Here is a 24,316-nt window from a genome sequence, read left to right as displayed (position 1 = left end):
GGCAACATTGTCCACAACACAAATCATGCACATATCAACTGCTCTTTTATTTTTTAAAATATGTTTTTGAAGTCTTTTAAAACATAGAGATGAGGTTTCACTATGTTGCCTAGGCTGGTCTTGAACTCCTGGCCTCATGTGATCCTCCCGTCTCAGCCAAGTACTAGGATTACAGGTGTGAGCCACCGCACCTAGCCTCAGCGACTCTTTTAATAACAGAATGCAACTTCCAGCAAATGTTTTTCTTTGCTACCCAGCAGGAAGAGGGCTAGTTTGCAATTGCTCCAGCTTTTTTTTTTAGACAGTCTTGCTCTGATGCCAGGCTGGAAGTGCAGTGGCACCATCATATCTCACTGCAGCCTCAACCTCCTAGGCTCAAGCAATCCTCCTACATCAGCCTCCCGATTAGCTAGGACCACAGGTGTATGGTCTTGAACTCCTGGGCAAGCAATCCTCCTGCCTCAGGCTCCCAAAGTAACAGGATTACAGGTGTGAGCCACCACGTGCCATCCCCTCCCCATTCCTGCTTCTTTCCTTAATTTTTGAGCCTGTTCTTATAATGGACATTAAAACTATCCTATTTCTTTATTCACAGGGTGGCCTTCAGACTTATTTGCAGCAGTCAACAACTGTTTCTCCCAAAGGGAAACACATGGAAACTTCTACAGGTATTGCTTGTGGGGCTCAGATGGGAGAAGAGACACCATAATTGAGGCCAAACGTCCCAATGTCTAGCTGGCTATAGATCCAGGCTTTTCTGCATACCTAAAGACTTTTCTACCCCTCCTTATTTTCCCAGGGGCAGATTTCGTCAAGGCCTATGGTTAGTGTGCAAACTAGGCATGGCCTGAACTTGAGGAAGAAGAAAGGGAAGAGAGAGAAATTAGCCAAGGAGCTTCTGGTTTCTTATCAGTATTTTTCCACGTCAAGCTGTTCCCACTTCTGCGGTGCCTTTTTCAACACTGAGGGAGGCGTTAAAGAGGTCCAGATGCCCAGCCATGTGGACGTGCTGAGCAAAGGGAAGCCCAGGTGCCAGAGGATCATACTGCCAGCTGGGACCCGTGCAGGGGTGAGTAACCTTAACTCTTGGTGATGGAGGCCAGCTGGAAGTACAACAGGGCTGCACTGTTCTCTGTGCCCCAGGGGAGGGAAGGTACCACTGTGGAGGAGGAAGCCAAGATCATGCAGATGGTTCACTTGGGAAAGCTTAATACCCAGCATTTTGCATCCCACCCTGAGAGGGGAAAACACATTCAAAGTGTTTCTATTTTTTCAATCAAAACCAATCAACAACGAAGACTTCTGTGACCAAATGTGTGTGTGGGAAACCCTCACACACCAGGCAAGCAATCAGCTCTATAGTGGATGCCAGCTGGGTGGCCTCCAATTCAATTCTGACGCTATCTAATTGGAGATAGTGCCAGGTCCCATAGGTTGAGGGCTTATTCCCCGAGAGTGTACTCTTCTTTAAAAAAAATGCCTTAAAAAAAAAATAGAGATGGGGTCTGGCCATGTTGCCCAGGCTGGTCTTGAACTCCTGGCCTCAAGGGATCCTTCTGCCTCACCTCAATCACCATAGAAGTTCTGGGATTATAGGCATGTACCATGGTGCCCAGTCACTGCCTCCACTTCTGATGCCAATTGTAAGTCCCAGGTGGTTTTTCCTTTATTTCTTACTGACCAGCTATAAATCGGGCTTCACGACCCCCTTCTTGGGTTTGGGTTCAACTAGTTTGCTAGAGCAGCTCATAGAACTCCAGGAAACACTTCCCAGTTTACTAAAGGGAATATTATAAAGGATACAAATAGCCAGCCATGAAGACATACATAGGGCGAGGTCTGAAAGAGTCCAGAGCCCGGGAGCTGATGTCCCCATGGAGTGGTGGTGCACCACCCACTGGGCACGAGGATGCACTTGTTGACCTTCCTGTAAGCCTCCATGTGTTCAGCTATCTCGAAGCTCTCCAAACCCTGCCCTTTTGGGTTCTTAGGGAAGCTTCATTACATAGGCATGGCTGGTTAAACCATTGAACACTGGTGATCAACTTAACCTTCAGTCCCTCTTCCCTCCCTGGAGGTTGGGGGCTGAGGCTGAAAGTCCCAACCCTTTAATTCTGCCTTGGTGACCAGCCCCATCCAGAAGCTACATAGGGGCTGCCAGCTATCAGTCAATCACATACAAAAGGACATCACTTTGGAGATTTTTTTTTGAGACGGAGTTTCACTCTTGTTACCCAGGCTGGAGTGCAATGGCGCGATCTCGGCTCACCGCAACTTCCGCCTCCTGGGTTTAGGCAATTCTCCTGCCTCAGCCTCCTGAGTAGCTGGGACAGGAACGCACCACCATGCCCAGCTAATTTTTTGTATTTTTAGTAGAGACGGGGTTTCACCATGTTGACCAGGATGGTCTCGATCTCTTTTTTTTTTTGAGACGGAGTTTTGCTCTCGTTACCCAGGCTGGAGTGCGATGGCACAATCTCGGCTCACCGCAACCTCCGCTTCCTGGGTTCAGGCAATTCTCCTGCCTCAGCCTCCCGAGCAGCTGGGACTACAGGCACGCGCCACCATGCCCGGCTAATTTTTTGTATTTTTAGTAGAGACAGGGTTTCACCATGTTGACCAGGATGGTCTCGATCTCTTGACCTCGTGATCCACCCGCCTCGGCCTCCCAAAGTGCTGGGATTACAGGCGTGAGCCACCGCGCCCGGCCTGGTCTCGATCTCTTGACCTCGTGATCCACCCACCTCGGCCTCCCAAAGTGCTGGGATTACAGGCTTGAGCCACCGCGCCCGGCCGATTTTTTTTTTTTTTTTAAAGATGGGGTTTCACCATGTTGGTCAGGCTTGTCTTGAACTCCTGACCTCAGGTGATCCGCCCGCCTTGGCCTCTAAAGTGGTTGGATTACAGGCGTGAGCCACCGCGCCCGGTGTTTTTTTTTTTTTTTTTTTTTTTGGAGACATTGTCTTGCTCTGTTACCAGGCTGAAGTGCAGTGGCGTGATCTAGGCTCATTGCAACCTTCACCTCCCAGGTTCAAGCGATTCTCCCTCCTCAGCCTCCTGAGTAGCTGGGATTATAGGCATGCCCCACCACACCCAGCTAATTTTTTGTATTTTTAGTAGAGACGGGGTTTCACCATGTTGACCAGGATGGTCTCGATCTCCTGACCTCGTGATCCGCCCACCTCGGCCTCCCAAAGTGCTGGGATTATAGGCGTGAGCACCACCACACGTGGCTAATTTTTTTTAGTCTCAGATACTTGGGAGGCTGATATGAGAGGACTGCTTGAGCTCAAAAGTTCGAGGCTGCAGTGAACTATGACTGTGTCACTGCACTCCAGCATGGGTGACAGAGGGGTCTCAAGTGCAGTGGCACAGTCATAGCTCACTGCAGCCTCGAGCTCTTGGGCTCATCTGAAACCCCAAGAGCTATTTTGTGCTCTTGGACGGTGAGATGCATCTGAGAGAAGAGGAGACTTCTGAGTAACTACAACTAAGCCCAGACTCCTCTTCCCTCTCACCCACGCCAGGTTGTCTCATGTATCTATCTCCCCTGGAACAGTTAGGAAAGATGATGACAACTGCCCAAGCCACTGGGCACACCTATGATGACAAGGGTGCACCTTGTGGCAGGGTAGGGTCAGCAGCAGTGAAGGAATCCTGACCCCAGGCCTAGCATCTGGTGGGGTGGGAGAGGCAGTGTTAGGTAGGCTCAGCCTCAAATTACCTCTGCTCATAGCAAGCCCAAGCCCTGAGCATCCAGATAACATGGTGCCCTGACCCACAAGCTCAAGAAGGAAACTGGAGGGAGAGGCAATGATGCTGGTACTAAGACATTTATTATCATAAAAAGTCCATTGTTGTCCTGTTTTTCCATATGTACATGCTCCTGTGGGCAGTCCCCCACCTGTCTACCCTCCATGGTACCAGTCAACTCTCCAAACTGACCAACTACTTGGTAAAAGAGGAAGAACTGGAGGAGGTGGCCCAGGGCTAACGGGAGTGGGAACAAAGTGCAGAGTGGTTGGGCTTGGTTCTCAATTCCTGACGGTGGGCAGGCACTGCAGGGCCAGCACATGGATGCCTCACCAGAGCTGCTGGGCTGGAGGCAGAGGCTGCAGATGACAGCTAAGTGCACTCTCAGGCTGAACCTCCAGGAATGGAGCACAGAGGAGGAAAAAGGTCCCACAGCTGATTGGGGGGTCTCAGCTGGGGCTATCAAAGTTCTCTTTTTCAGGTCCCCATCCAAGTGGCAGCGACAGCAGCTCTGACTTGACCTGAAGAGCCTGTGGCCCACAGGGTCCAAGGAAAGCCTGGTGGGAAGCACTGGTCCTGATCTCTGAGTGACCTGCCTTAGTTGACCTCAGAGGTGGGTATAGGATCTGTGGGGCGGGGTGTGGCCAGGAGGGGCACCGGTGAGGTGGCCTCGATGAGCGCAGGGTTGAGGATGATGGGCAGAGTCATGGGTGGCACGCCCACCTGCAATGGGGAGGCCAAGGGCTGCAGGATCAGAGGGGGCTGAGCCAGGGCTGGAGGCCCATCAGGGGTGGGGCTCAGCCTGCTGGGGCTTGAGGCCACAGGTGATCCTGGGGAGCTGCAGTTGGCGGCTCGGGGGCCCTCAGGCTTCTCAAAGTCTGTAGAAAAGCAAGGTGATTACAGTCAGATTCCCTTGTTGGCATAAGACAACTCACATTGCTCGGCTGGCTGCTTACAGAATCTGTTTCTCTACTTTCCTGTCAGCAACACGCCCCTGCCCCGCCAGGCTAAAAAGTTGGGAGTCTCCCCTCAGAACTCATTTCAGTGTTCAGCTACCCTTTTTGTTTGAGATGGAGTCTTACTCTGTTGCCAGGTCGGAGAACAGTGGTGCGATCTCGGCTCACTAGAACCTCCGCCTCCTGGGTTTCAGTGATTCTCCTGCCTCAGCCTCCTGAGTAGCTAGGATTACAGGTGCACACTACCACACCCGGCTAATTTTTTTGTACTTTTAGTAGAGAGGGGTTTTACCATGTTGGTCAGGATGGTCTTGATCTCTTGACCTCATGATCTGCCAGCCTCGGCCTCCCAAAGTGCTGGGATTACAGGCGTGAGCCACCGCGCCTGGCCCATGTTCAGCTACCTTATATCTACCTTCTAACCTCCTTTGCCAAGCTATCTTTTTTTTTTTTTTTTCAGATAGGGTCTTGCTCTGTTGCCCAGGCTGGAGCGCAGTGGCACAAACTCAGTTCACTGCAATCTCTGCCTTCCAAGTTCAAGTGATCCTCCCACCTCTGCCTCCCTAGTAGCTGGGATTACAGGTGTGTACCACCACGCCCAGCAAATTTTTGTATTTTTTGATAGAGACAGGGTTTTATCACATAGGCCGGGCTGGTCTCAAAACTCCTGACCTCAGATGATCTGCCGGCCTCGGCCTCCAAAGTGCTGGGATTACAGGTGTGAGCCGCTGTGCCTGGATGCCAGGTTACTCTCTACTAGAATCTCTGAAAGGTAACCTCTGCAAATTCATTCCAAGTCCCTGACCCAGCCTTCTCCTAAGCCTGAAGATGGCAAGCAGCTAGCTCCTCACAGCTTATGGTCCTGCCATTTCCCTATGGGAAGAGTGGCAACAGGACTCTCTGGTGGCCTCCTTCCCTCGGCTCACAGCCCCAGCTCAGCAACGTTCCCATGCCCCCTTGGGCCTCCTCTTAGGCCCCCTGCTTGCTACCCAGTGCCTGTCAGTCTAGTCCAGAGAGACTCACCACAGGCTCCCAGCTCAGATGGAATCTCTGGGGGGGGAGGTGAATGGCCAGGTGTCCTGGTGTCGCCAGCAGCAGAAGTCAGGTGGGCTGACACCAGAGGCTTTTGTCCATGAGGCTCCATGGGCATGGGGTCTAGAGAGGGTAGAGAATTGAGATGGCACCTCTTAGTGCTTTCTTTCCAGCAGAGACCTAGCTACCCAACAGCTTTTCCACCCACCTGGGGCACAGATGATGAATTCAGCTTTGGGGACTTTCTTTTTGAGACAGAGTCTTGCTCTGTCACTCAGGCTGGTTGGAGTACAGTGGTGCCATCTCAGCTCACTACAACTTCTACCTCCTGGGTTCAGGCGATTCTCCTGCCTCAGCCTCCTGAGTAGCTGGGATTACAGGTGCATACCACCACACTTGGCCAATTTTTTTTTGTATTTTTAGTAGAGACAGGGTTTCACCATATTGGCCAGGCTGGTCTAAAGCTCCTGACCTTGTGATATGCCTGCCTCGGCCTCCCAAAGTGCTGGGATTACTATAGGCATGAGCCACTGTGCCTGGCCTTTTTTTTTTTTTTTGAGACGGAGTATCGCTCTGTCACCCAGGCTGGAGTGTAGTGGCGTGCTCTCAGCTCACTGCAACCTCTGCCTCCCCGGTTCAAGCAATTCTGCTGCCTCAGCCTTCTGTGTAGCTGGGATTATAAGCATTCACCACCACACCTGGCTAATTTTTGTATTTTTAGTAGAGATGGAGTTTCACCATGTTGGTCTTGAGCTCCTGCCCTCCAGTGATCCACCCACCTTGGCCTCCCAAATGCTGGGATTACAGGTGTGAGCCATTGCACTCAGCCAGGGGATTCTTTTTGATAAAGCTGGGCTGAGCCCCCTACCCTGGATGACAGTCTGCTTGAAAAGTTCATCTCGTAGGTGAGGCAGAAAACAGTCAATGCGCTCCCAGGTGATCTCCCAGAGGGCTGAGTGGCCACCTCCTCGCGCATCTGCACTGTGGAAAATCTCCGCTGTGTCCATCACCAGGAGCATGTTCTTCAGAGACTCAGGGATCGCCTCTGACTGCAGGTGGCAGTGGGGCCATGAGCATAGGAAAGAGGGCAGGGGGGAGTATGGTGAAGGGAGGCAGCTACCAAGGGGGAAAGGGTAAGTCCTTCCAGCAGGTGGGACAGGAGGCAGGCAGTCAAGCTGAGGTAGAACATACCAGTAAGTCGCTGGAGCCTGCGTGCATGTACTTGTCCATGAAGTCCAAGATGGTGAGCCAGAGGGCCGCAAAGGTAGACAGCGACAACAGTGGAGACAGGTGCTGCAGGAAGACCTACGGCCCACCAGCCCCCTTCAGCCGAGGGGTCTGTAGGAGCCCCTGGACCCCTCTCTGAGGCTGGATGGCTAAGCCTGTCCTATCTTAAACGAGAATCTTAGAGATTAAGTCCAGAATCCTCTCAGGTCCCTAGGTCCTGCTTAGTGCCCACGGCTGGGGGTCGTGAGCCCCTACACTGCATCTCTAGGTCCTGCCAGAAGCCCTGGCTTCCCCCCTTGGGAAAAGGCAGGTATGGGAGAGGGTGGTGAGCAGTACCTTAGAGAGCAGTGTGGAAGCCCTCATCCGGGTCTCCTCCATCCCGCCCACATCTGCAGGGCTGATGTTCTCCAAGAGCTTGGTAAGTAGAGGAAACAGCACCTGGTGGGGGTAAATGTGCCATGTCTCCCTATCAGGGTCAGCTGGCAGCCTTGCCCCAAGAAGCCAGGAACTGTGATGAGCATAGAGCACAAGGGAAGGTATGATGCAGGCTGAGGACTCATATTAGGGGCTCTTCAGGCTGCCTGGCTTTCCTTTTCTTAGGGTTTGAACTTAATATCCTAAGACCAGTAGGAAGCCCTACCTTGTTAAAACAGGACTCCCATTCCAGGGCATCCAGCTTTTGTAGATCATGTACAAGCAGTGCTCGCTGCAGATAGGTCAGTGCCTGCATCCGGACCTGGCGCCGGGCATCGCAGCACAAGCAGGCAATACCTGAGAGCGAGGGCAGGGTCAGGATCCTTCAGGCCTCTTGATCCTGGTGCTCCCCAAACTCCCTACCTCTGCCCCTCCTGGTTTACCCTGCAGTAAAGGGCACCAGCAGTGGGCCCAGAGGGTGCGAGAATCAGCTTCGATCTTCTGGCCACCTGTCTCCAGGTGGCGTTGCTCCTCTGCCCATGAGCTGTAGATAGCGGCTGCCCGCGTGTGCAGTGTGTGCATCAGATCTAGCAACTAGGATCACAGGAGGGGACAAGACGTGAGTGGGTTAGGTCTGGTGGATCCCTTTCCCCCTCCCCACTCACTGTCCCTGAGTCCTCAAGGGGTCTATAGCATCAATCATGCCATACCTCACCCCCTCACTACTCTTTCCCTTGACTTGACTTCCTGGTTGCTCCAGTCCTTGCAAAGGACTCTCCAAGCCAGGGATTACTCATGAGAGAGAAAGCCTCAGGAGGCGTGTGGACTGAGTATTTCACAATCCTGGTTTACAGTGAGAAAGATACTTTCTTTTCAATTCTGTTTCACACCTGCTGACAGAGAAAGCCTCATGCGGTTAATTCAATTTTATTTTTTGAGGCAGGGTCCTTTCTCTGTCACTCAGGCTGGAGTGCAGTGGCACAATCATGGCTCACTGCAGCCTCAAACTCCTGGGCTCAGGTGATCCTCCCACCTCAGCCGTGTGAGTAGCAGGAACTACAGATGTGTGCTGCCATGCCCAAGTATTTTTTTGTATTTTTGTAGAGATGGGGTTTTGCCGTGTTGCCCAGGCTGATCTTGAACTTCTGGGCTCAAGTGATAGTCCTCCCAAAGTTTTGGGATTACAGGGGTGATTACACCATGCCTGGCCCAATTTTTCTTTTCTTTTTTTCTTTTCTTTTTTTTTTTGAGACAGAGTCTTGCTCTGTCGCTAGGCTGGAATGCAGTGGTGCAATCTTGGCTCACTGCAACCTCCACCTCCAGGGTTCAAGCGATTCTCCTGCCTCAGCCTCCCAAGTGGCTTGGACTACAGGCACACACCACCACGCCCAGCTAATTTTTGTATTTTTAGTAGAAATGGGATTTCACCATGTTGGTCAGGATGGTCTTGATCTCTTGACCTCGTGGTTCACCCGCCTTGGCCTCCCAAAGTGCTGGGATTACAGGTGTGAGCCACTGCGCCTGGCCTTATTTTATTTTTTGAGACAGTCTTGCTCTGTGCAAGACTGGAGTACATGGCACCATCATGACTCACTGCCTCCTGGATCTCTCAGGCTCAAGAAACCCTCCCATCTACTCAGCTGCCCCAGTAGCTGCGACTACGATGTGCGCCACCATGCCCGGATAATTTTTGTATTTTTATTTTTGTAGAGACAGGGTCTCACTATTTTTCCCAGGCTGGCCTTGAACTCCTGGCCTTAAGTGATCATCCCGCCTCAGCCTCCCCAAATGCTGGAGTTACAGGTGTGAGCCACCACACCTGGCTGTTAATCTCATTTTTAAAACAAAATCTCAGGCTCAGAGGCTTTGATGGGCAGTAGTGTCTGGCCAGATTTAATACATTTTTACTTTCATCATTCTTCTATGGTTATTGTATTTAAGGCAATTGGTTCTCCACCAATTTAGTGATATAAAGTCTGCTCACAGAATTAATTTTATATGACTTTGAACAGACACAGAGGAACTCTGGAAGGATAGACAAGAAACTGGTGACTGGCGACTGCCTCTAGTGTGGGGAACTCAGCGGCTGGGGACAGGAATGGATTGGAAACGTAATTTTATCAGTTTATCCTTTTGAATATTTTGAACCTACTCAAAAAATAAGTAAAACTTAGTTTAAAAATAAATTTAAGCAAATAAAGATTTGCAGGTGGTTTTGGGTAAGGGGAATATTGTAAAGGTATATGTAAAGGGGAATATTGTCCAGGACCTAGGCTGGCACACATGGGCCCTTCCCCGCAGCCCTGGCTTTCCCTGGCCACCCCCAGGCTCCCGGTATCAGGTGCAGGAGAGGAGAGGAAGTAAAGGGTGCCATACTTACGTCCTGACTGACCTGTAAAGACACCGTATGGTAGCTGGCAGGCACGCCTTCGTCTTCATCATCATCACTCTGCCCGCCCCGAGAGGCATGTTGGCTGGAAGTTCGAGGCCGGCGAAGCACAGAGCCCTCTTTGGATTTCTTCTTGAAGCGGTTCCCTTTGCTGTCATATTTGTGACTCTTGCTACGTTTCTCCTGGGACTTGCATCCTGAGCAGAGCCACACTCGGGTCACATTTCCGAGTCTAGAGGCATAGATACCCTGCCTTTCTCCCCTCTCTGCTTCTCCCCTGCATAACTGCATGGCTACTCCCCAGCTGCCCCCTGATCAGCTGACCCACCGCCATTCAGACTGGCCTCCACAAAGATCCGGAGAGTCTTGACACAGAGCTCAAAGTTGTCAGGTGTGATGTGGGCAGCATCACGCACGATGAAGGACAGTGATTCCACACATTTAAGCAGAGACTTAGTGTCATGTGGCCCCAAGTCCAGTCCCACTGTTAGGCTGTATTGATTGATCAGGGGTGAAGGGCCTGGACGGCTGGGCCCTGGCTTGGAGTTATCAATGTCATCCTTCCCGACCTGTAAAGTACACAGAGGAGCTGGGGACCCAGGCTTGGCCCTTATGTGTATTTCCTTGCAGAAGACCAGGAATTCTTCCCACAGGTCAAAGGGGGAAGACTCAATTGCTGCCCATATTGTTACTCACCATTAACCAACCACTGTTGACCACATCAGCATCAGTGGCTGATCGGTGTATCTTGCCAGGCCTGCCATGGTCAGTGTAGACCTCTGAGTCGGAAGTGTACCCACGATCCAGGCTCACATCATTTTGATGGTAGGATGGGAGCTCACTGTCTGACTGGGCCCCTACAGCAGGCAAGGAGAAGGGCAGAGTCAGGGTGGGGATGGGGTAGTTTCTGTTTCTGGAAAAACAGTCCTGAGGAAAGCAGAAAGCCTAGCTTCATAGCCTTCTGCATTGCTTATTTGCGCTCATGCTATCTAACTTATGGGTGCTGGCCAGACGGCACTGGAAGGTCTGGAAGCAGGTGGCAGAAGCCAGGGGTGTTTAATCTGCTGAATGCAGTAACCTATGTTTTGTTTTCCTGTCCCAATTCCTGGAGCATAACTGTTTATCTGCCAGCCTGAGTCTCCCTGGGAAAGGGCTTACCAGCATCAGGTGCATCTCCCCTGGCTGTGGCCTGCAGAGCAGCAGGAGGCTTCACACCTGAGCCGATACACTCCAGCAGCGTGAAGAGGGTGGCCCAGTCATCACCTGAGTGGATATTGGCTGCGTTGGTCTTCAGGAGTTCATGGAGCCCATATGCAACCTGGTGGCTGACTCGGGATAGCACACTGGGCTTCATCAGTAGCAAAATGCGCAGGGAAAGCAGCACCTGGAGTGGGGTTGGGGTAAGAGGCAGGGAGTGGGCACACAGCTTCCTGTCTAGTTTTCTTCCCCACCAGTCTCCTTAGGCCAGTGAAGAGAGTTTGGCTAGAACCCAATTTAGGACACTGCTTCTGGTCTTTTTTTTCAAATAGAAATATGTTATATTAATTTGAGATGGGGTCTTGCTCTGTTTCCCAGGCTAGAGCACAGTGGCACAATCACAGCTCACTGCAACCTGAAACTCGTGGGCTCAAGTGATCCTCCTGCCTCAGTCTCTGAAGTAGCTGGGACTACAGGTACGTTTGACCACACCTGGCTAATTTTTTCTTTTTTGGAGAGATGTTGCCCAGGCTGGTCTTGGAACTCCCAGGCTCAAGTGATCTTCCTGTCTCGGCCTCCTGAAGTGCTGGGATTATAGGCATGAGCCACTGCACCCAGCCTCAAATAGAAATTTTTATTGAGAAAATTATAGGTTCATATGCAGTTGTAAATAAATAATACAAACAGGTCCCTTATACACTTTGCCCAGTTTATCCCAATGGTCACATTATGCAAAACTATAGTGCAATATCATAATCAAGATACTATCTGATCTTATTCAAATTTCCTGTTTTATTTGCATTTGTGTATTAATTTCTATAAAATTTTACTACCTGTGTAGTTTGGTGGTGGATACACAAATCAACACACTGAACAGTTCCAACACAACAGTATTCCTCATGTTACCTTTTTCTTTTTTTAGAGACAGGTTTTGCTCTGTCACCCAGGCTAGAATGCAGTGGTGTGATCACAGCTCACTGCAGCCTCAAACTCCTGGGCACAAGTGATCCTCCTGCCTTAGCCTCCTAGGTAGCTGGAGCTACAGGCATGTGTCACCATGCCCAGCTAATGTTACCCTTTTATAACCACACCTACCTCTTCTTCCTGCCCCCATCCCTAACCTTTAGCAATCTGTCTTCAAATTCTATTTTTTTTTTTTTTTTTTTTTTTTTGTTACAGAGTCTCATCATGCAGGCTGGAACACAGGTGGGATCTTGGCTCACTGCAACCTCTGTTTCCTGTGTTCAAGTGATTCTCCTGCCTCAGCCTCCCAAGTAGCTGGGATTACAGATGCGAGCCACCACACCTGGCTAATTTTTATATTTTTAGTAGAGATTGGGTTTCACCATGTTGGCCAGGCTGGTCTTGAACTCCTGACCACAAGTGATTCACTGGTCTTGGCTTCCCCAAGTGCTGGGATTACAGGTGTGATCTACCATGCCCAGCCTGTCTTCAAATTCTAAAATTCTGTCATTTCAAAAATATTATATAAGAATTATATAGCATAACCTTTTCAGATTGACTTTTCTTTCACTCTGCATAGTGCCCTGGTTGCTTTAGATTGCTGAAGAGTATTCCATGGTATGTATGTACTACCGTTTATTCACCTATTGAAAGTCATCTAGGCCAGTTCCAGTTTTTGGGTACTACAACTAAAGCTTCTATAAACATTAATGTACAAGTGTTTATGGGAAAGTAAGCTTTCACTTTTCTGGGATAAATGCCTAAGAGTGCAGGTGCTGAGTTGAATGGTAATTATGTTTTTCGTTTTATAAGTAACTGCCAGCAGAGTAGCTATACATTTTACATTCCCACCCAGCAGTGTATGAACGATCCAGTTTCTCCGCATCCTTTCAGCATTTGGTATTATCACTACTTTTTATTTTAGCCATTCTGAAAAGGGGATAGTGATGTCTCATTGCGGTTTTATTTTTTTGAGATGGAGTGTCACTCTGTCACCCAGGCTAGAGTGCAGTGGCACAATCTCAGTTCACTGCAACCTCTGCCTCCTGGGTTCAAGCAATACTCCCACCTCAGCCTCCCCAGTAAGTGGAACTACAGGCATGCGCACCATGCCCAGCTAATTTTTGTATTTTTTGGTAGAGACAGGGTTTCACCATGTTGGCCAGGCTGGTGTCAAACTCTTGACCTCAGGTGATCCGCCTGCCTTGGCCTCCCAAAGTGCTGGGAGTACAGGGTGAGCCACTGCACTTGACCTTATTGTGGTTTTAGTTTGCAGTACTCTGATGATTAATGATTCTGATCTTTATTTCATGTGCTTATTTGCCATCTATATGTCTTCTTTGGCAAAACGTCTGTTCCTATGTTTTGTTCATTTTCTATTAATTGGATTTTTTTTCTATTAATTGGACTGTTGTGTTTTGAGAGTTTTATATTATAGATACTAACCTTTCTTCAAATATGCAAATATGTGATTTGCAAATATATTTGTTCCTTGTCTATAGTTTGTCTTTTCATCCTCTTCACATAGACTCTCATAGAACAAATTTTTAAAAATATTAATGTAGTCCAACTTATCAATTTTTCCCTTTCTAGATTGTGCTTTTAATGTCAAGTCTAAAAATTATTATTTTTTTTTTGAAAGAGAGTCCCCCTGGATCTGTTCATCTGGACAGTGTTGAAGCAAGAGACAGATCCACGGGACTGTTAAACGTAATAAAAATTATTTGCTTAGCTCTAGATCCTGAAGATTTTCTTCTGTTTCTAAAGTTTTTATAGCTTTACATTTAGATCTATGATCCATTTGAGTTAATTTTTCTGTAAGGCATGAGTTTAGGTCAAGGTTCATTTGTTTTTCCCCCCGTGGATTTTAATCACTCCACCACTTATTGAAAAGGCTATTCCTCCTACACTGAATTGTTTTTACATCTTGGTTAAAAAATCCACTGAACACATTTGTGTTGAGTTTATTTCTGGGCTCTCTATTCTTTTCCATTGATCTGTGTCTATCCCTCCATCCATATCATATAATCTTGATTACTGTAGCTATACAGTATGTCTTTTTTTTTTTTTTTTTTTAGATGGAACTTTGCTCTTGTCACCTAGACTGGCATGCAATGGTGCGATCTTGGCTTACCACAACCTCTGTCTCCCGGGTTCAAGCGATACTCCTGCCTCAGCCTCCCAAATAGCTGGGATTACAGGCGTGTGCCACCATGCCCAGCTAATTCTTATATTTTTAGTAGAGACGGGGTTTATCCATGTTGGTCAGGCTGGGTCTTGAACTCCTGACCTCAGGTGATCCGCCCACCTTGGCCTCCCAAAGTGCTGAGATTGCAGGTGTGAGCCATCACGCCCCGCCTATAGTAAGTCTTAATACCAGAGTGATTCTTTTTTTTGAGACATAATCTCACTCTGTTGCCCAGGATGGAGTGCTGTGGTGGGATCTCAGCTCACTGCAACTTCCGCCTCTTGGGTTCAAGTGATTCTCCTGCCTCACTTGGGCCAGGTGCGGTGACTCACACCTATAATCTCAGCACTGTGGGAGGCTGAGGTGGGTGGATCATTTGAGGTCAGGATTTCCAGACCAGCTTGGCCAACATGGTAAAACCCTGTCTATACTAAAAGTACAAAAATTAGCAGGGTATGGTGGTGTGCATCTGTAATCCTAGCTACTCCGGAGGCTGAGGCTGCAGAGCACAAGCTCCATGCCTGAGGCCATTCCAGGCTCACTCCCAATGCCACCTGTTAGATTGGACCAGCCCTGTGGTTGGTCACTGGGTTCATGCTATGGTGCACTAAATGTACTCTCTGTCTCAGGCCATATCCATAATTGACACCGTGGCCTTAATCCCTTATATACCTGGCCACTCTCCGAGATACATTCTGCTTACCTGACCACTGATCTCTTCTCTCCGGAGCAGCCGAATGGCCAGGCGTAGCAGCCCCACCACTGCCCGCTCCACAAGGAAGCAGAAATCTTGTGCCTGAACACAGAGGTGGTATAGATGGTCTCGAACGGTCTGCCACACACAGCCCACACGGTCCCTGTGTGGACATAAAGGAATGAAGACAGTCTCATCCAGAGGGGCCCCCTAGGCGTTTCAGGACTCATTGGTATTATACCTAAGTAGAAGGGTATGATGAGTAAGTTTCTCCCCTACTGCCTACAGTTCCCCAGAGCCCACTCAGCAAGGTGGCTTCCATTCCTCTGGCACAAGCCCAGCCCTCATCTGCCTTCTCTTACCTGTTCTCCAACACAATCCTTAGCAGCATCTCTAGGCAGAAAGCAGCATCTTCCTCATCATATGTCTCTTCATCTGGCGTCACTGAGACCAGAGCCTGAAGAGGAACAGCAGCAGGAACGTAGGCATGGAAAAGAATCCAACCACTGTCCCTGTCTCCCCTCCCAGACTCAGCCAGTTCTTCCATCTTTCTTTCCTTTCTTCATCGTGTACCTTCATGAGCTCCTGTAATGACTCCAGCTGGAGGAACTTGCTTTCTGTGATCATTTTTTCTGGGTCACATTGCTAGAGAGGGCAAAAGAGAGAGGAGGGGTCTTTGATAAGGGCTGAAGGGAACAGAACGTCCCCAAGAGCCAGGGAGAGAGGATAGAGTCAGCCCTGGTTACAAATCCTGGATGACTTTATTCTTCAGTTCACTGGGTAGCATTGTCTAAAAGGAAGGTGTCTAGGCTTTCTCACCAGGGGTGGATGGGCAGTTACCTTTATACACTCTAAGGCCACTCTCTTGGCCTCTTGGTTTTCAGTGGATGGGCCCCGCACGCTAGACTGCTCAGGACCACTCAATGTTAGCCAGCTCACAAAGCTCAGCACTGTTGACTCTCCTCTGTAGAAAAAGGGCACATGACTTGGTGAGCCCCAAAGTTCTGACTCTCCCTCCCCAAGCCCCTGAGCCTCTGGTCTGCTCTTACCGATTTGATGGTGTCTCTTCCCGCTGTAGAGAGATCTTGCCATTGGGATCCACAAAATCTTCTACCTGGAAAAGTAAGTCAAAATGATTTCTTTCCTTATGTCCTTTGCCTTTGTGCCCCTGCCTCCACCCACCAAAGTTCTCTCGATTTCCTCCTGAGGTACTCTGCCCCTACAGTGTTGTGCCAGTTGGTGACTGGCAACGGCATCTACTGGCCTTCTTTTATGGCTATTCCCCAAGATCTGTGGTCTTACATTTGAGGCATTCCTGGTGATCTGTGGCAGGCATCAGGCCCAGCGTTACTCTCAACCATTTACTTCTACATACAGATAGCATACGATGTTGCCGCTCACTAGTCTCCTACTAAGAATTACCTCTACCATAGCCTTGGGCAGTAGTTGGGCTCGGAAGAGCTGCAGCATGGCCTCCATGATATTTTTCCAGCCCTCCCGCAGGATGTCACCATGACGATGGGCCAAATGGAACACTGTCTTGGCTGCAATATGGGCTTTAGGGTTGCTTCCAAATACACTGGGTAGGTTCTCAACAGACTAGAAAAGAGGATGAGAAGAGACTTAAGGCTGAACTAATGTCTGGGAAGGAAAATCTCTTAGGTCTCTGCCTATCATGGTTCCCTCGGGGTCCTTTTGTTGGCTCTGTTTCAATCCCCCATAATACTGGTGGGAAGGGTTAACCTAGTTAAGGCCTTCCCCATTCCTGCATCTCCTTTCCCATCCCCATTACATGAAGTAACACTAGTTTTATCCCAGGGTGTGCGAGATAGAAATGGCCTAAGCTCTGGTATATTTAAGTGGGGGCAGTGAGGGAAGATGCTGAGGGCAACCAGGTCTGCTGCTAAGGGTAGATCTATGGCTAAAACAGAGGTCCTCCTTTGGAGCTCCAAGTACACGGTTACTGCACCTGCTCACCTCACTGCTGAGAGCTGTGAATTTGCATAGAGAGATGATGAGATTGTCAAACACATCGCTGAGGCCATAGTGGGCGGAGATCATGGCGCATTTCCTGTAACGTTACCCCCATCCCAGAAACAGAGTCACTGGAAGGCCAAGCAGCCCTTCCAAGTCCCTGAGCTTTCATGGGGCTCCTCCCCAGTCAGTCCCAGGAAGAAACCTGTTAATCTTGTTTCTGTTTAAGACTGAGCTTACCCAAGCTTCAGCCTCCCTCCAAAAACTCAGGGTATCCCCATTCTAAGGAAAGTAAGAGTAGGAGTCAGAGAGTCTTGGAGAAAACCATGTTAGCTCAGAGAGGTGGGGAGAGGTGAAGACCAAGGCCAAAGCTGGGCTACCTGAAGCCTGAGATAGCTTTCTGGATGATTGTCTCTTCAAGGCTTTTGTCAAAGACATAAGAGAGAGCAGCAATAGTGGGACCCCAGGTCATGGTGAAGAGGTCAAGATCATAGCTGGCAGTAGGCACACGCAGGAATATGCCCTCGGGGGTGGCACCTCGGTGAAGCAGCACATTCCAAACATAGTTCTCCCGAACCAAGCCTGTCTGCTCCTCAGGCATTACAATCTCCTCATTCCTGTCAGGAGGTAAGGAAGGAGCAGTTGTACTGCTTTGAACCTGACTGGTTCCAAATCAGGACTAGGAGTTCATCCATACTAGCACTCTCCACTGTGAGAGGGCAGCCATCAGAATTGCAGCTCAGTGGTCTGCTTCCCACCCACCAGTGGGAGCAGGGAGAAAGAAAGGAAGTGTCCCATAATCTCAAAAGCCTACCTCTAAGTGAGGCCTTAGTTCTGTAGTAATATCTCACATTCTTACTTGGTGTGACAAGATGAACAATTCTACTTTTATTGATTTACGGTAAAGAACTAAGTGGCCCATTTCTGACCTGTAACCTGGGCCTCATGCTCCAGTGCCCACTTTGAGTTCTCTACCAGACAGAGAACACATCTTGTGAGCTAGACAGTAAAACGTACCTGTTTTAAGTTCAGAAAATGGGGCCATGATATCCTACTTAAGAGCAGTACTTTGGACTCCGGCTTATAGTACTAGAGTCCCAACATTGTTCAGGTTTCTTTAAGGAAGAAAGGAGTTGGCAGAGAGGGGGCTGCCCAACTAAGTCCTGAGGCTAAATCCAGGGCACGTGAGTCACTGCAGTCTGACATGACTCTAAAAACTGGGAAAGGAAGCAATGTGCTTCTTCTTAACAGAGATACTATACTATTTTCTATGTATACTCACTTGATGGCATGGTACATGTCCTCCAGGATGTCTTGCTCAAAGTCCTTGCCTCCATTCACACCTTTTAGATTTTTGCGAAACTCCTAGAGATAGGCCAGTTTTAAGTTTTTTCCCCTTGTGTCAATACTGAAGCCCTACCCAAGGAACTCCTGGGTTTTTAGTAAATAGAACTTAGGAAAAAGTAAGTGAAAAAACCCACTTCCCCACCCCAGTCCCTTTTCTAGGATTGTCAGCCCTTCCTGATTCCCTTGGACAGAACCCCCTCCATTGTGCCCACTGGAAATCTTATGTCCTTCCTGCTACCTCCAAAGCTGTGCTGGGTCTTCTTTGCCTTGACTGGGACCCAAGCTTACCTCCAGGGTCATGGGTGCATTCTGTTTACGAACATTGTGGTTGTGCTGATCAGTATTAAGCATGATGACAGCATAAGCCAGGGAAAAGCAGGCATCGCTATTGGCAAATGGGGAGCCATTACAATTCTGAAAAAGCAAAGATCCCACCTGTGTCAATGCCCTTCTCTGGCCAATTAAACCCTCACTACCAACCGACTGGTCAGTGCCAGTACAGCGGGAAGGTGCCATCCAGAAAGTGGCCAGCCTCTTGTCAACTCCTTAACAGAAGCTGATCTCTTTGTGGAAAGGTCACTGATGTTGCTCTCTGCCTTTTTAAGAGACAGCAGCTTGAGCACAGTGGTTCACGCCTGTAATCCCAGCACTCTGGGAGGCTGAGGCGGGTGGATCAACTGAGGTCAGAAGTTTGAGACCAGCCTGACCAACATGGCAAAACCCTGTCTCTACTGAAAAATACAAAAATTAGCTAGGCTTGGTGGCAGGTACCTGAAATCCCAGTTACTTAGGAAGCTGAGGCAGGAGAAACATTTGAACATGGGAGGTGGAGGTTGCAGGGAGCCGAGATTGCACTACTGCACTCCAGCCTGGGTGACAGAGTGAGACTCTGTCTCAAAAAAAAAAAAAAAGAAAAAAGACAGTAGCTGAACTCTTCAGCCCTCAGTCAAAGTGACCTTGGATCCTGGGCTCAGCCCGACACTCAAACTCACCATCCAACGCTCTGTGAACGCCTCCAGCAACCTCTGGATGACTGGTGCTTCGCCAGGCAAACGGAAGGCTTCCAGGTAGAGGCGGAGAGCTTCATCTAGTCTCAGACCCTGAAAACTAAAGGTGCTATAGGGAAAGAAAGGATGAAGAGGCTAAAAATGTGTAAGCTGTACATGTCAGGCTCTTTTAGTCACTGTCCTCCTAACCTACTCTTACTGGAAGAGAGAAGGCTGAGGTCTCTAGCAAAGGGGCAGTATCTCCTGTTCATCCTTAACACAACCCCTAGACTTAACACTTTTTACATCCACAGACTCTTGCCTAGAACCCTCACCCGCTGGAACCTGCTCTACCCCTTTGCAATGCACTCCATACAGAATGGAGAGGCTCCCCAAACTATCTCGTTGGTGTCCCTTTCAGGTCCAACAGATATAAATGATGGGAAGAGGAAGAACATCAACCTGGGTCTCCAGAAGAAATTTACAGAGACTGCTTTGAGGTAGGGATGTTCTGTCCCTTTCAAATGATCACTAACCATGTCCCACCTTTCTTTCTTTTTCTCTGAACCAATGTCTCACTCTATCACCCAGACTGGAGTGCAGTGGCGTGATCATAGCTCACTGCAGCCTCGAACTCCCAGACTCAAATGATCCTCCCACCTCAGCCTCCAGAACAGCTGGGACTACAGGTGTGTGCCACCATGCCCGGCTAATTTTTGTATTTTTTGTAAAGACAGGGTTTCACCATGTTGCCCAGACTGGTCTTGAACTCCTGAGCTCGAGTGATCTGCCTGCCTCAGCCTCCCAAAGTGCTGGGAGGCACCGTACCTGGCTATATCCCACATTTCTTACAGCTTCCTCACCTCACAAAGCTCTCCAACAGGTCAATATTTTTGCGGTCACTCACAAACTCTCCAATCATTTTCTTGTCCAGCCGAGGGTTCTCTCGGAGCCACTGAGCAATCTCTGTGTTGTCCATTGGAATGGTGAGAAGGCCTTTCTCTTGCAGAAACTGAATCCCCTTCTTTGGTTTCTGATTGAACTGCTCTGTGCCAGTGATTAGCAGCTGCAGGAGAAAAACTACAGGTATAGAAGCTGCTTTGCCACCAAATCAGACAAGTCCAACCTGGAGTCCACCAGAGCCCACCCATAGCTGGTCACCTAAAAAGCTCCTACGATGTGGTTCTTAGTGACTCCAGAACTAAGGCTAGATCATAGTGGCCTTAGCTTTCCCCCATCTTCATGTCTAATTGAATTGACTTATGAGCTCCTTTTTACTCCTTCCTGAGTGCTCAAGATACATAAAACAGTTCCTCTCCTCTAACTCAGGATGGGGGGAAAAGTAGAGGAAAGAGACTAGATAATTCTTCTCTCCAGTTTTATATCCATCCCTGACATTTGTTGACAGCAAGCCTCTTGTTTTTAGCCTGGCTTGGATTCTTTGATTGTCTAGCTTAATGCCCTGGGTTTGAAGGACAAAGTGGACTAATTGTGGAGGCAACTCAACTTTCTGTATGTCCAGTCACGGTCATGCAATCAAGGGCGCATATGAACCAAAGTCATTTTTGCTGGCAATAACAGAAAGAAAGGGTTAGGTTTTCTTTTCTTGGGACGGAGTCTTACTCTGTCACCCAGGCTGCAGTGCAGTGGCACTATCTCAGCTCACTGCAACCTATGCCTCTGGGTTCAAGTGACTCTCCTGCCTCAGTTTCCCGAGTAGCTGGGATTACAGGTATGCACCACATACCCAGCTAATTTTTATATTTTTAGTAGAGATGGGGTTTCACCATCTTGGCCAGGCTGGTCTCAAACTTCTGACCTTAGGTGATCCACCTGCCTCGACCACCCAAAGTGCTGGGATTACAGGCGTCAAAGTATTGGGATTACAGGTGTGAGCCACTGCACCCGGCCAGAAAGGGTTAGGTTCTCTTTGTTTTAAGAAACCCAAAGCCGGGCGTGGTGGCTCATGCCTGTAATCCTAGCACTTTAGGAGGCTGAGGTGGGTGGATCACCTGAGGTCAGGAGTTCAAGACCAGCCTGGCCATCATGGTGAAACCCCATCTTAAAAAAAAAAAAAAAAAAAAGAAACCCAAAATATAAACAGTTATTTGAACCCTATTAAAGCACCAGAATAAATGTCAATTCCCGTTTATTGCCAATCATCATGCTAGGGCTGGACATGACCAGTAACCTTCGATGACCCATAGGACACCAACTCCCAAGGTTCCTGTCATTGCCACCAGTGACACTTGGCTCTCAATTGGTATAGCATTTTCCCAAGGGCATACATAGGGTATGCTCAACTACATAGCTTAGGAGTAAGGGAAGGGCATCAAATGGGGGTTGCTGAAGTCCCAACAAGTTCAAAGACTAGCCTCAGGAAGCTGTACAATGAGGTGCTTGACTCTGCCTCATCTTCATCCTCCAAGATGGAAACCCTACATTGGATACCCAGACAGAGGTGGACGGACACTGGGAAATATATGTATGTACCTTCTTTTTGTTTTTAATTTCAATTAGTTCCCGTGGATCTGGCAGGAGACAGGAAAATCGAGGTGGCTTCCGGGCAAACTTTTTGTCAACTAGGAGTAGGAAGAAGAGAAGGGAAAAGCCTGTAAGACCTCTTTTACCCAGATGGACTTTGGGAAGGTCACCAATATACTCCCCAGTTTCAAGGAGGAGCCTCGGAAATGTTCTTGTTCTCACCAGTCTTCCACTTCCCTGGAAGTCCTATCAACTGAGGATCCATACGTTTGCTTTCCTCTCTCTGAGTCTAAAGGCATGGCAATCTACCAAGGCTCGCTTAGTTACAATCCTAGGTGTCTGCTCCCTCCCTCTGCTCTCCACCAGGCCTTCCAGGTGAGGGAGTTGAGGGTCATGAACACCCAGTACCCACCCCCAGAGTCACCAGCTTCCTCCAGATCACTGCATCCTGGTTTCCCATGTTCTGGTGGCAGCCGCCCTCCACCTGGCAGATGCAGGCCTGGGATGTCTGGGGCTATGCCTACAGCTTTCCCATCGCTGGCTGCTCTCTGAGCTGGTAAGAAAGAAGATACATGAAGACTTATGGGGTATGAAGGCAAGCAGAGCTGCAGGGAAGGTTAAATCCCAAGCCCAGAAGACCTGTATGCTCCCACACAGGGTGCCAGCCATGACCAGGACAAACCCCAGCCAAAACAAGTATTCCCTGTCCCAGCCAAGCATTAGACTCTCTCATTTAATGAAGAGATTACCCAGTCACTTTCCCTGATTTTCTGCAACCTTGAATTTCAAGGGGGAGCTAAAGAAGACTAATTAGAGTAGAGGCAGATATTGGGGATAAGGGATGGTGGGGCCTGGAGCTTTCGGAGACAGAAATGCTATATTCTTTAATCTCTATTCTCTTCTCTTGCCATAAAGAAATAATAGTTCTGTAAAAAAACCAAAGTGGGGAGGAGGAAAAAGGGAGAAGTTCATGAGTTCTGCTAATCTGCCTGACTGGCCTATGATTCAAATGGCCAAACTCCAGAAACAGAATTGGGAGCTTCCCAGGGTTAAGTGATATGAGGACATGAGAAAGGACTCAGAGAGCAGAGAAGGGATAAGCATAGTATCGTGGGTTCCTCAAAGAAAGAAATGCTTCTCACTATTGCTAGCCTCTCGGGTGTCTTCTACTGCCTCACAGTTTGGTCTGGCTGTTTCCTTCTTCTCCTGCTGTGAGAGGCTGTTGAGGACTTTGGCCTGGCAGTGGGCCTCAGTGCTGTCAATCACTGTCAACAGGGCATCAAGAGATAGTAGGTGTGTTGTATAGAGTTGACCAGACACAGGGAAGGCATTCTGGAAAGTAAACAGATCCATTAGACTCGCAGTTAGGAGAACACTTTACACTTTAACTGATTATCTAAAATTTCCAAAACCTCTTTTAACTTGCACATTGCCCTTAGAAATGCTTTTCTTCTTTCTGTTTCCCAGCTCTCAAGTGTTCGCTCTCTGTAGGTAGCATCCTCACCACCACCAGGGAGATTTCCTTTATAAAGCCTTCTTTCCAGAGGCCAGTTATAGTGCTCAGCACCTTGGACAGCAGCTTGGTGAGGTCCTCAAAGAGGTTGGAACAGTAGTAGTCACAATCGTAGTTGATGTAGAGCTCTGTAACAAAGCTGGGGATGCGCCAGAGTTGCACAATGGCCTCTAGTGCCATCTCCTTCATCTCGTAAGGCATTTTAGGGTTCTCCACAGTGATAATCTCCATAAGCTTTTTGATGTACATCTGGCAATAACCCAGTAATTCCCAATTGGGTTGGGAAAGGATTCAAGATAGGAAGAGAAAAAAATTAGAAGAACATTATAATCAGGACGCAGAAGCCCAGCCAAGAGGCATGTATTAAGAGACACCCAACAGTATTCCATCCCCTAAATACATCCTCCTCTTTGGCCTCCATGTTGAAGGACAAGGCCTGGCTCTACCACATCTAGTCCCAGACAAGTTGCCTCGTGCTCTTTTTGTGCCTTCTATGTGAACATGACCTGGTCTTATTTAGAGTTCCTTTTTGCAATTTAGTGACAATGCTGGCTTGACTTACTTGCCTTATTCATGGTGAGGTTACCTGCCAGTTCTCACATTTGGGGTCAGCCAGTTTCCTCTGGTCTTCTTTTAACTTTTCCACAAAAGAGGCCAGTTGATTGAACTGAATGCTGGAGGCCAAAAGCACTCTCCTACAGAAAGCCCCTAAATTCTACCCCTGCAGCATGACAGAGCTAGCCCCACTGAAGATGCCATATATCACCCTATTTTTTTTTCCCTTTTTCTTCCCAGGTCAAGAAACTCACCTCCATTTGGAACTTGAGGTGCTCTCGCATGCTCTCAAACAGTAGGAAGCATACTCGCAGGGAAGCAGCATAAAGGTTCAGTCGCTCTATGCTTAGTAGCTGGAGATCAGAGTAGGGTAGGCCATAAGTTTTGTTTTTTTTTTTTTTTTTTTTTGAGATGGAGTCTCACTGTCACCTATGCTGGAGAGCAGTGGCATGATCTCAGCTCACTGCAACCTCTGCCTCCTGGGTTCAAGCAATTCTCCCACCTCAGCCTCCTGAGTAGCTGGGATTATAGGCACATGCCACCATGCACAGCTAATTTTTCTATTTTCAGTAGAGAGTGGGTTTCACTGTGTTGGTGAGGCTGGTCTAGACCTCCTGACCTCAAGTGACCCACCTGCCTTGGCC

General features: G+C 48.7%; 1 protein-coding gene across 11 annotated transcripts in view; it reads right to left on the bottom strand.

The window, feature by feature from the left end:
- Window positions 1–3,816: 3,816 nt before the first annotated feature.
- Window positions 3,817–24,316, bottom strand: part of GBF1 (golgi brefeldin A resistant guanine nucleotide exchange factor 1) — a 135,599-nt gene continuing 115,099 nt past the window's right edge. For 8 of the 11 annotated variants that reach the window (XM_032281429.1, XM_032281431.1, XM_032281430.1 and 5 more), the window contains 28 exons: window positions 23,927–24,025; window positions 23,172–23,366; window positions 22,747–22,936; window positions 22,017–22,157; window positions 21,614–21,702; window positions 19,984–20,186; window positions 19,127–19,250; window positions 18,423–18,548; window positions 18,070–18,152; window positions 17,168–17,404; window positions 16,791–16,884; window positions 16,236–16,412; window positions 15,863–15,927; window positions 15,654–15,777; window positions 15,387–15,458; window positions 15,176–15,270; window positions 14,823–14,976; window positions 10,930–11,155; window positions 10,468–10,628; window positions 10,100–10,340; window positions 9,763–9,968; window positions 7,826–7,976; window positions 7,609–7,739; window positions 7,305–7,406; window positions 6,933–7,046; window positions 6,610–6,790; window positions 5,733–5,864; window positions 3,817–4,631 (listed from right to left, as the gene is read on the bottom strand). In XM_032281429.1, the coding sequence (XP_032137320.1) occupies window positions 4,351–4,631; window positions 5,733–5,864; window positions 6,610–6,790; window positions 6,933–7,046; window positions 7,305–7,406; window positions 7,609–7,739; window positions 7,826–7,976; window positions 9,763–9,968; window positions 10,100–10,340; window positions 10,468–10,628; window positions 10,930–11,155; window positions 14,823–14,976; window positions 15,176–15,270; window positions 15,387–15,458; window positions 15,654–15,777; window positions 15,863–15,927; window positions 16,236–16,412; window positions 16,791–16,884; window positions 17,168–17,404; window positions 18,070–18,152; window positions 18,423–18,548; window positions 19,127–19,250; window positions 19,984–20,186; window positions 21,614–21,702; window positions 22,017–22,157; window positions 22,747–22,936; window positions 23,172–23,366; window positions 23,927–24,025 (4,194 nt within the window). In that variant the 3' untranslated portion in view covers window positions 3,817–4,350. The remainder of the gene's footprint in view (window positions 4,632–5,732; window positions 5,865–6,609; window positions 6,791–6,932; window positions 7,047–7,304; window positions 7,407–7,608; window positions 7,740–7,825; window positions 7,977–9,762; window positions 9,969–10,099; window positions 10,341–10,467; window positions 10,629–10,929; window positions 11,156–14,822; window positions 14,977–15,175; window positions 15,271–15,386; window positions 15,459–15,653; window positions 15,778–15,862; window positions 15,928–16,235; window positions 16,413–16,790; window positions 16,885–17,167; window positions 17,405–18,069; window positions 18,153–18,422; window positions 18,549–19,126; window positions 19,251–19,983; window positions 20,187–21,613; window positions 21,703–22,016; window positions 22,158–22,746; window positions 22,937–23,171; window positions 23,367–23,926; window positions 24,026–24,316) is intronic. The other 3 variants (XM_032281433.1, XM_032281440.1, XM_032281439.1) reach the window with 2 other exon arrangements.

This window comes from Sapajus apella, unplaced genomic scaffold (assembly GCF_009761245.1).
Source record: "Sapajus apella isolate SASKATOON/1434 unplaced genomic scaffold, GSC_monkey_1.0 scaffold13, whole genome shotgun sequence".
In the NCBI taxonomy this organism is placed as follows: Eukaryota; Metazoa; Chordata; class Mammalia; order Primates; family Cebidae; genus Sapajus; species Sapajus apella.
This window is presented reverse-complemented; position numbering and strand designations above follow the sequence as displayed.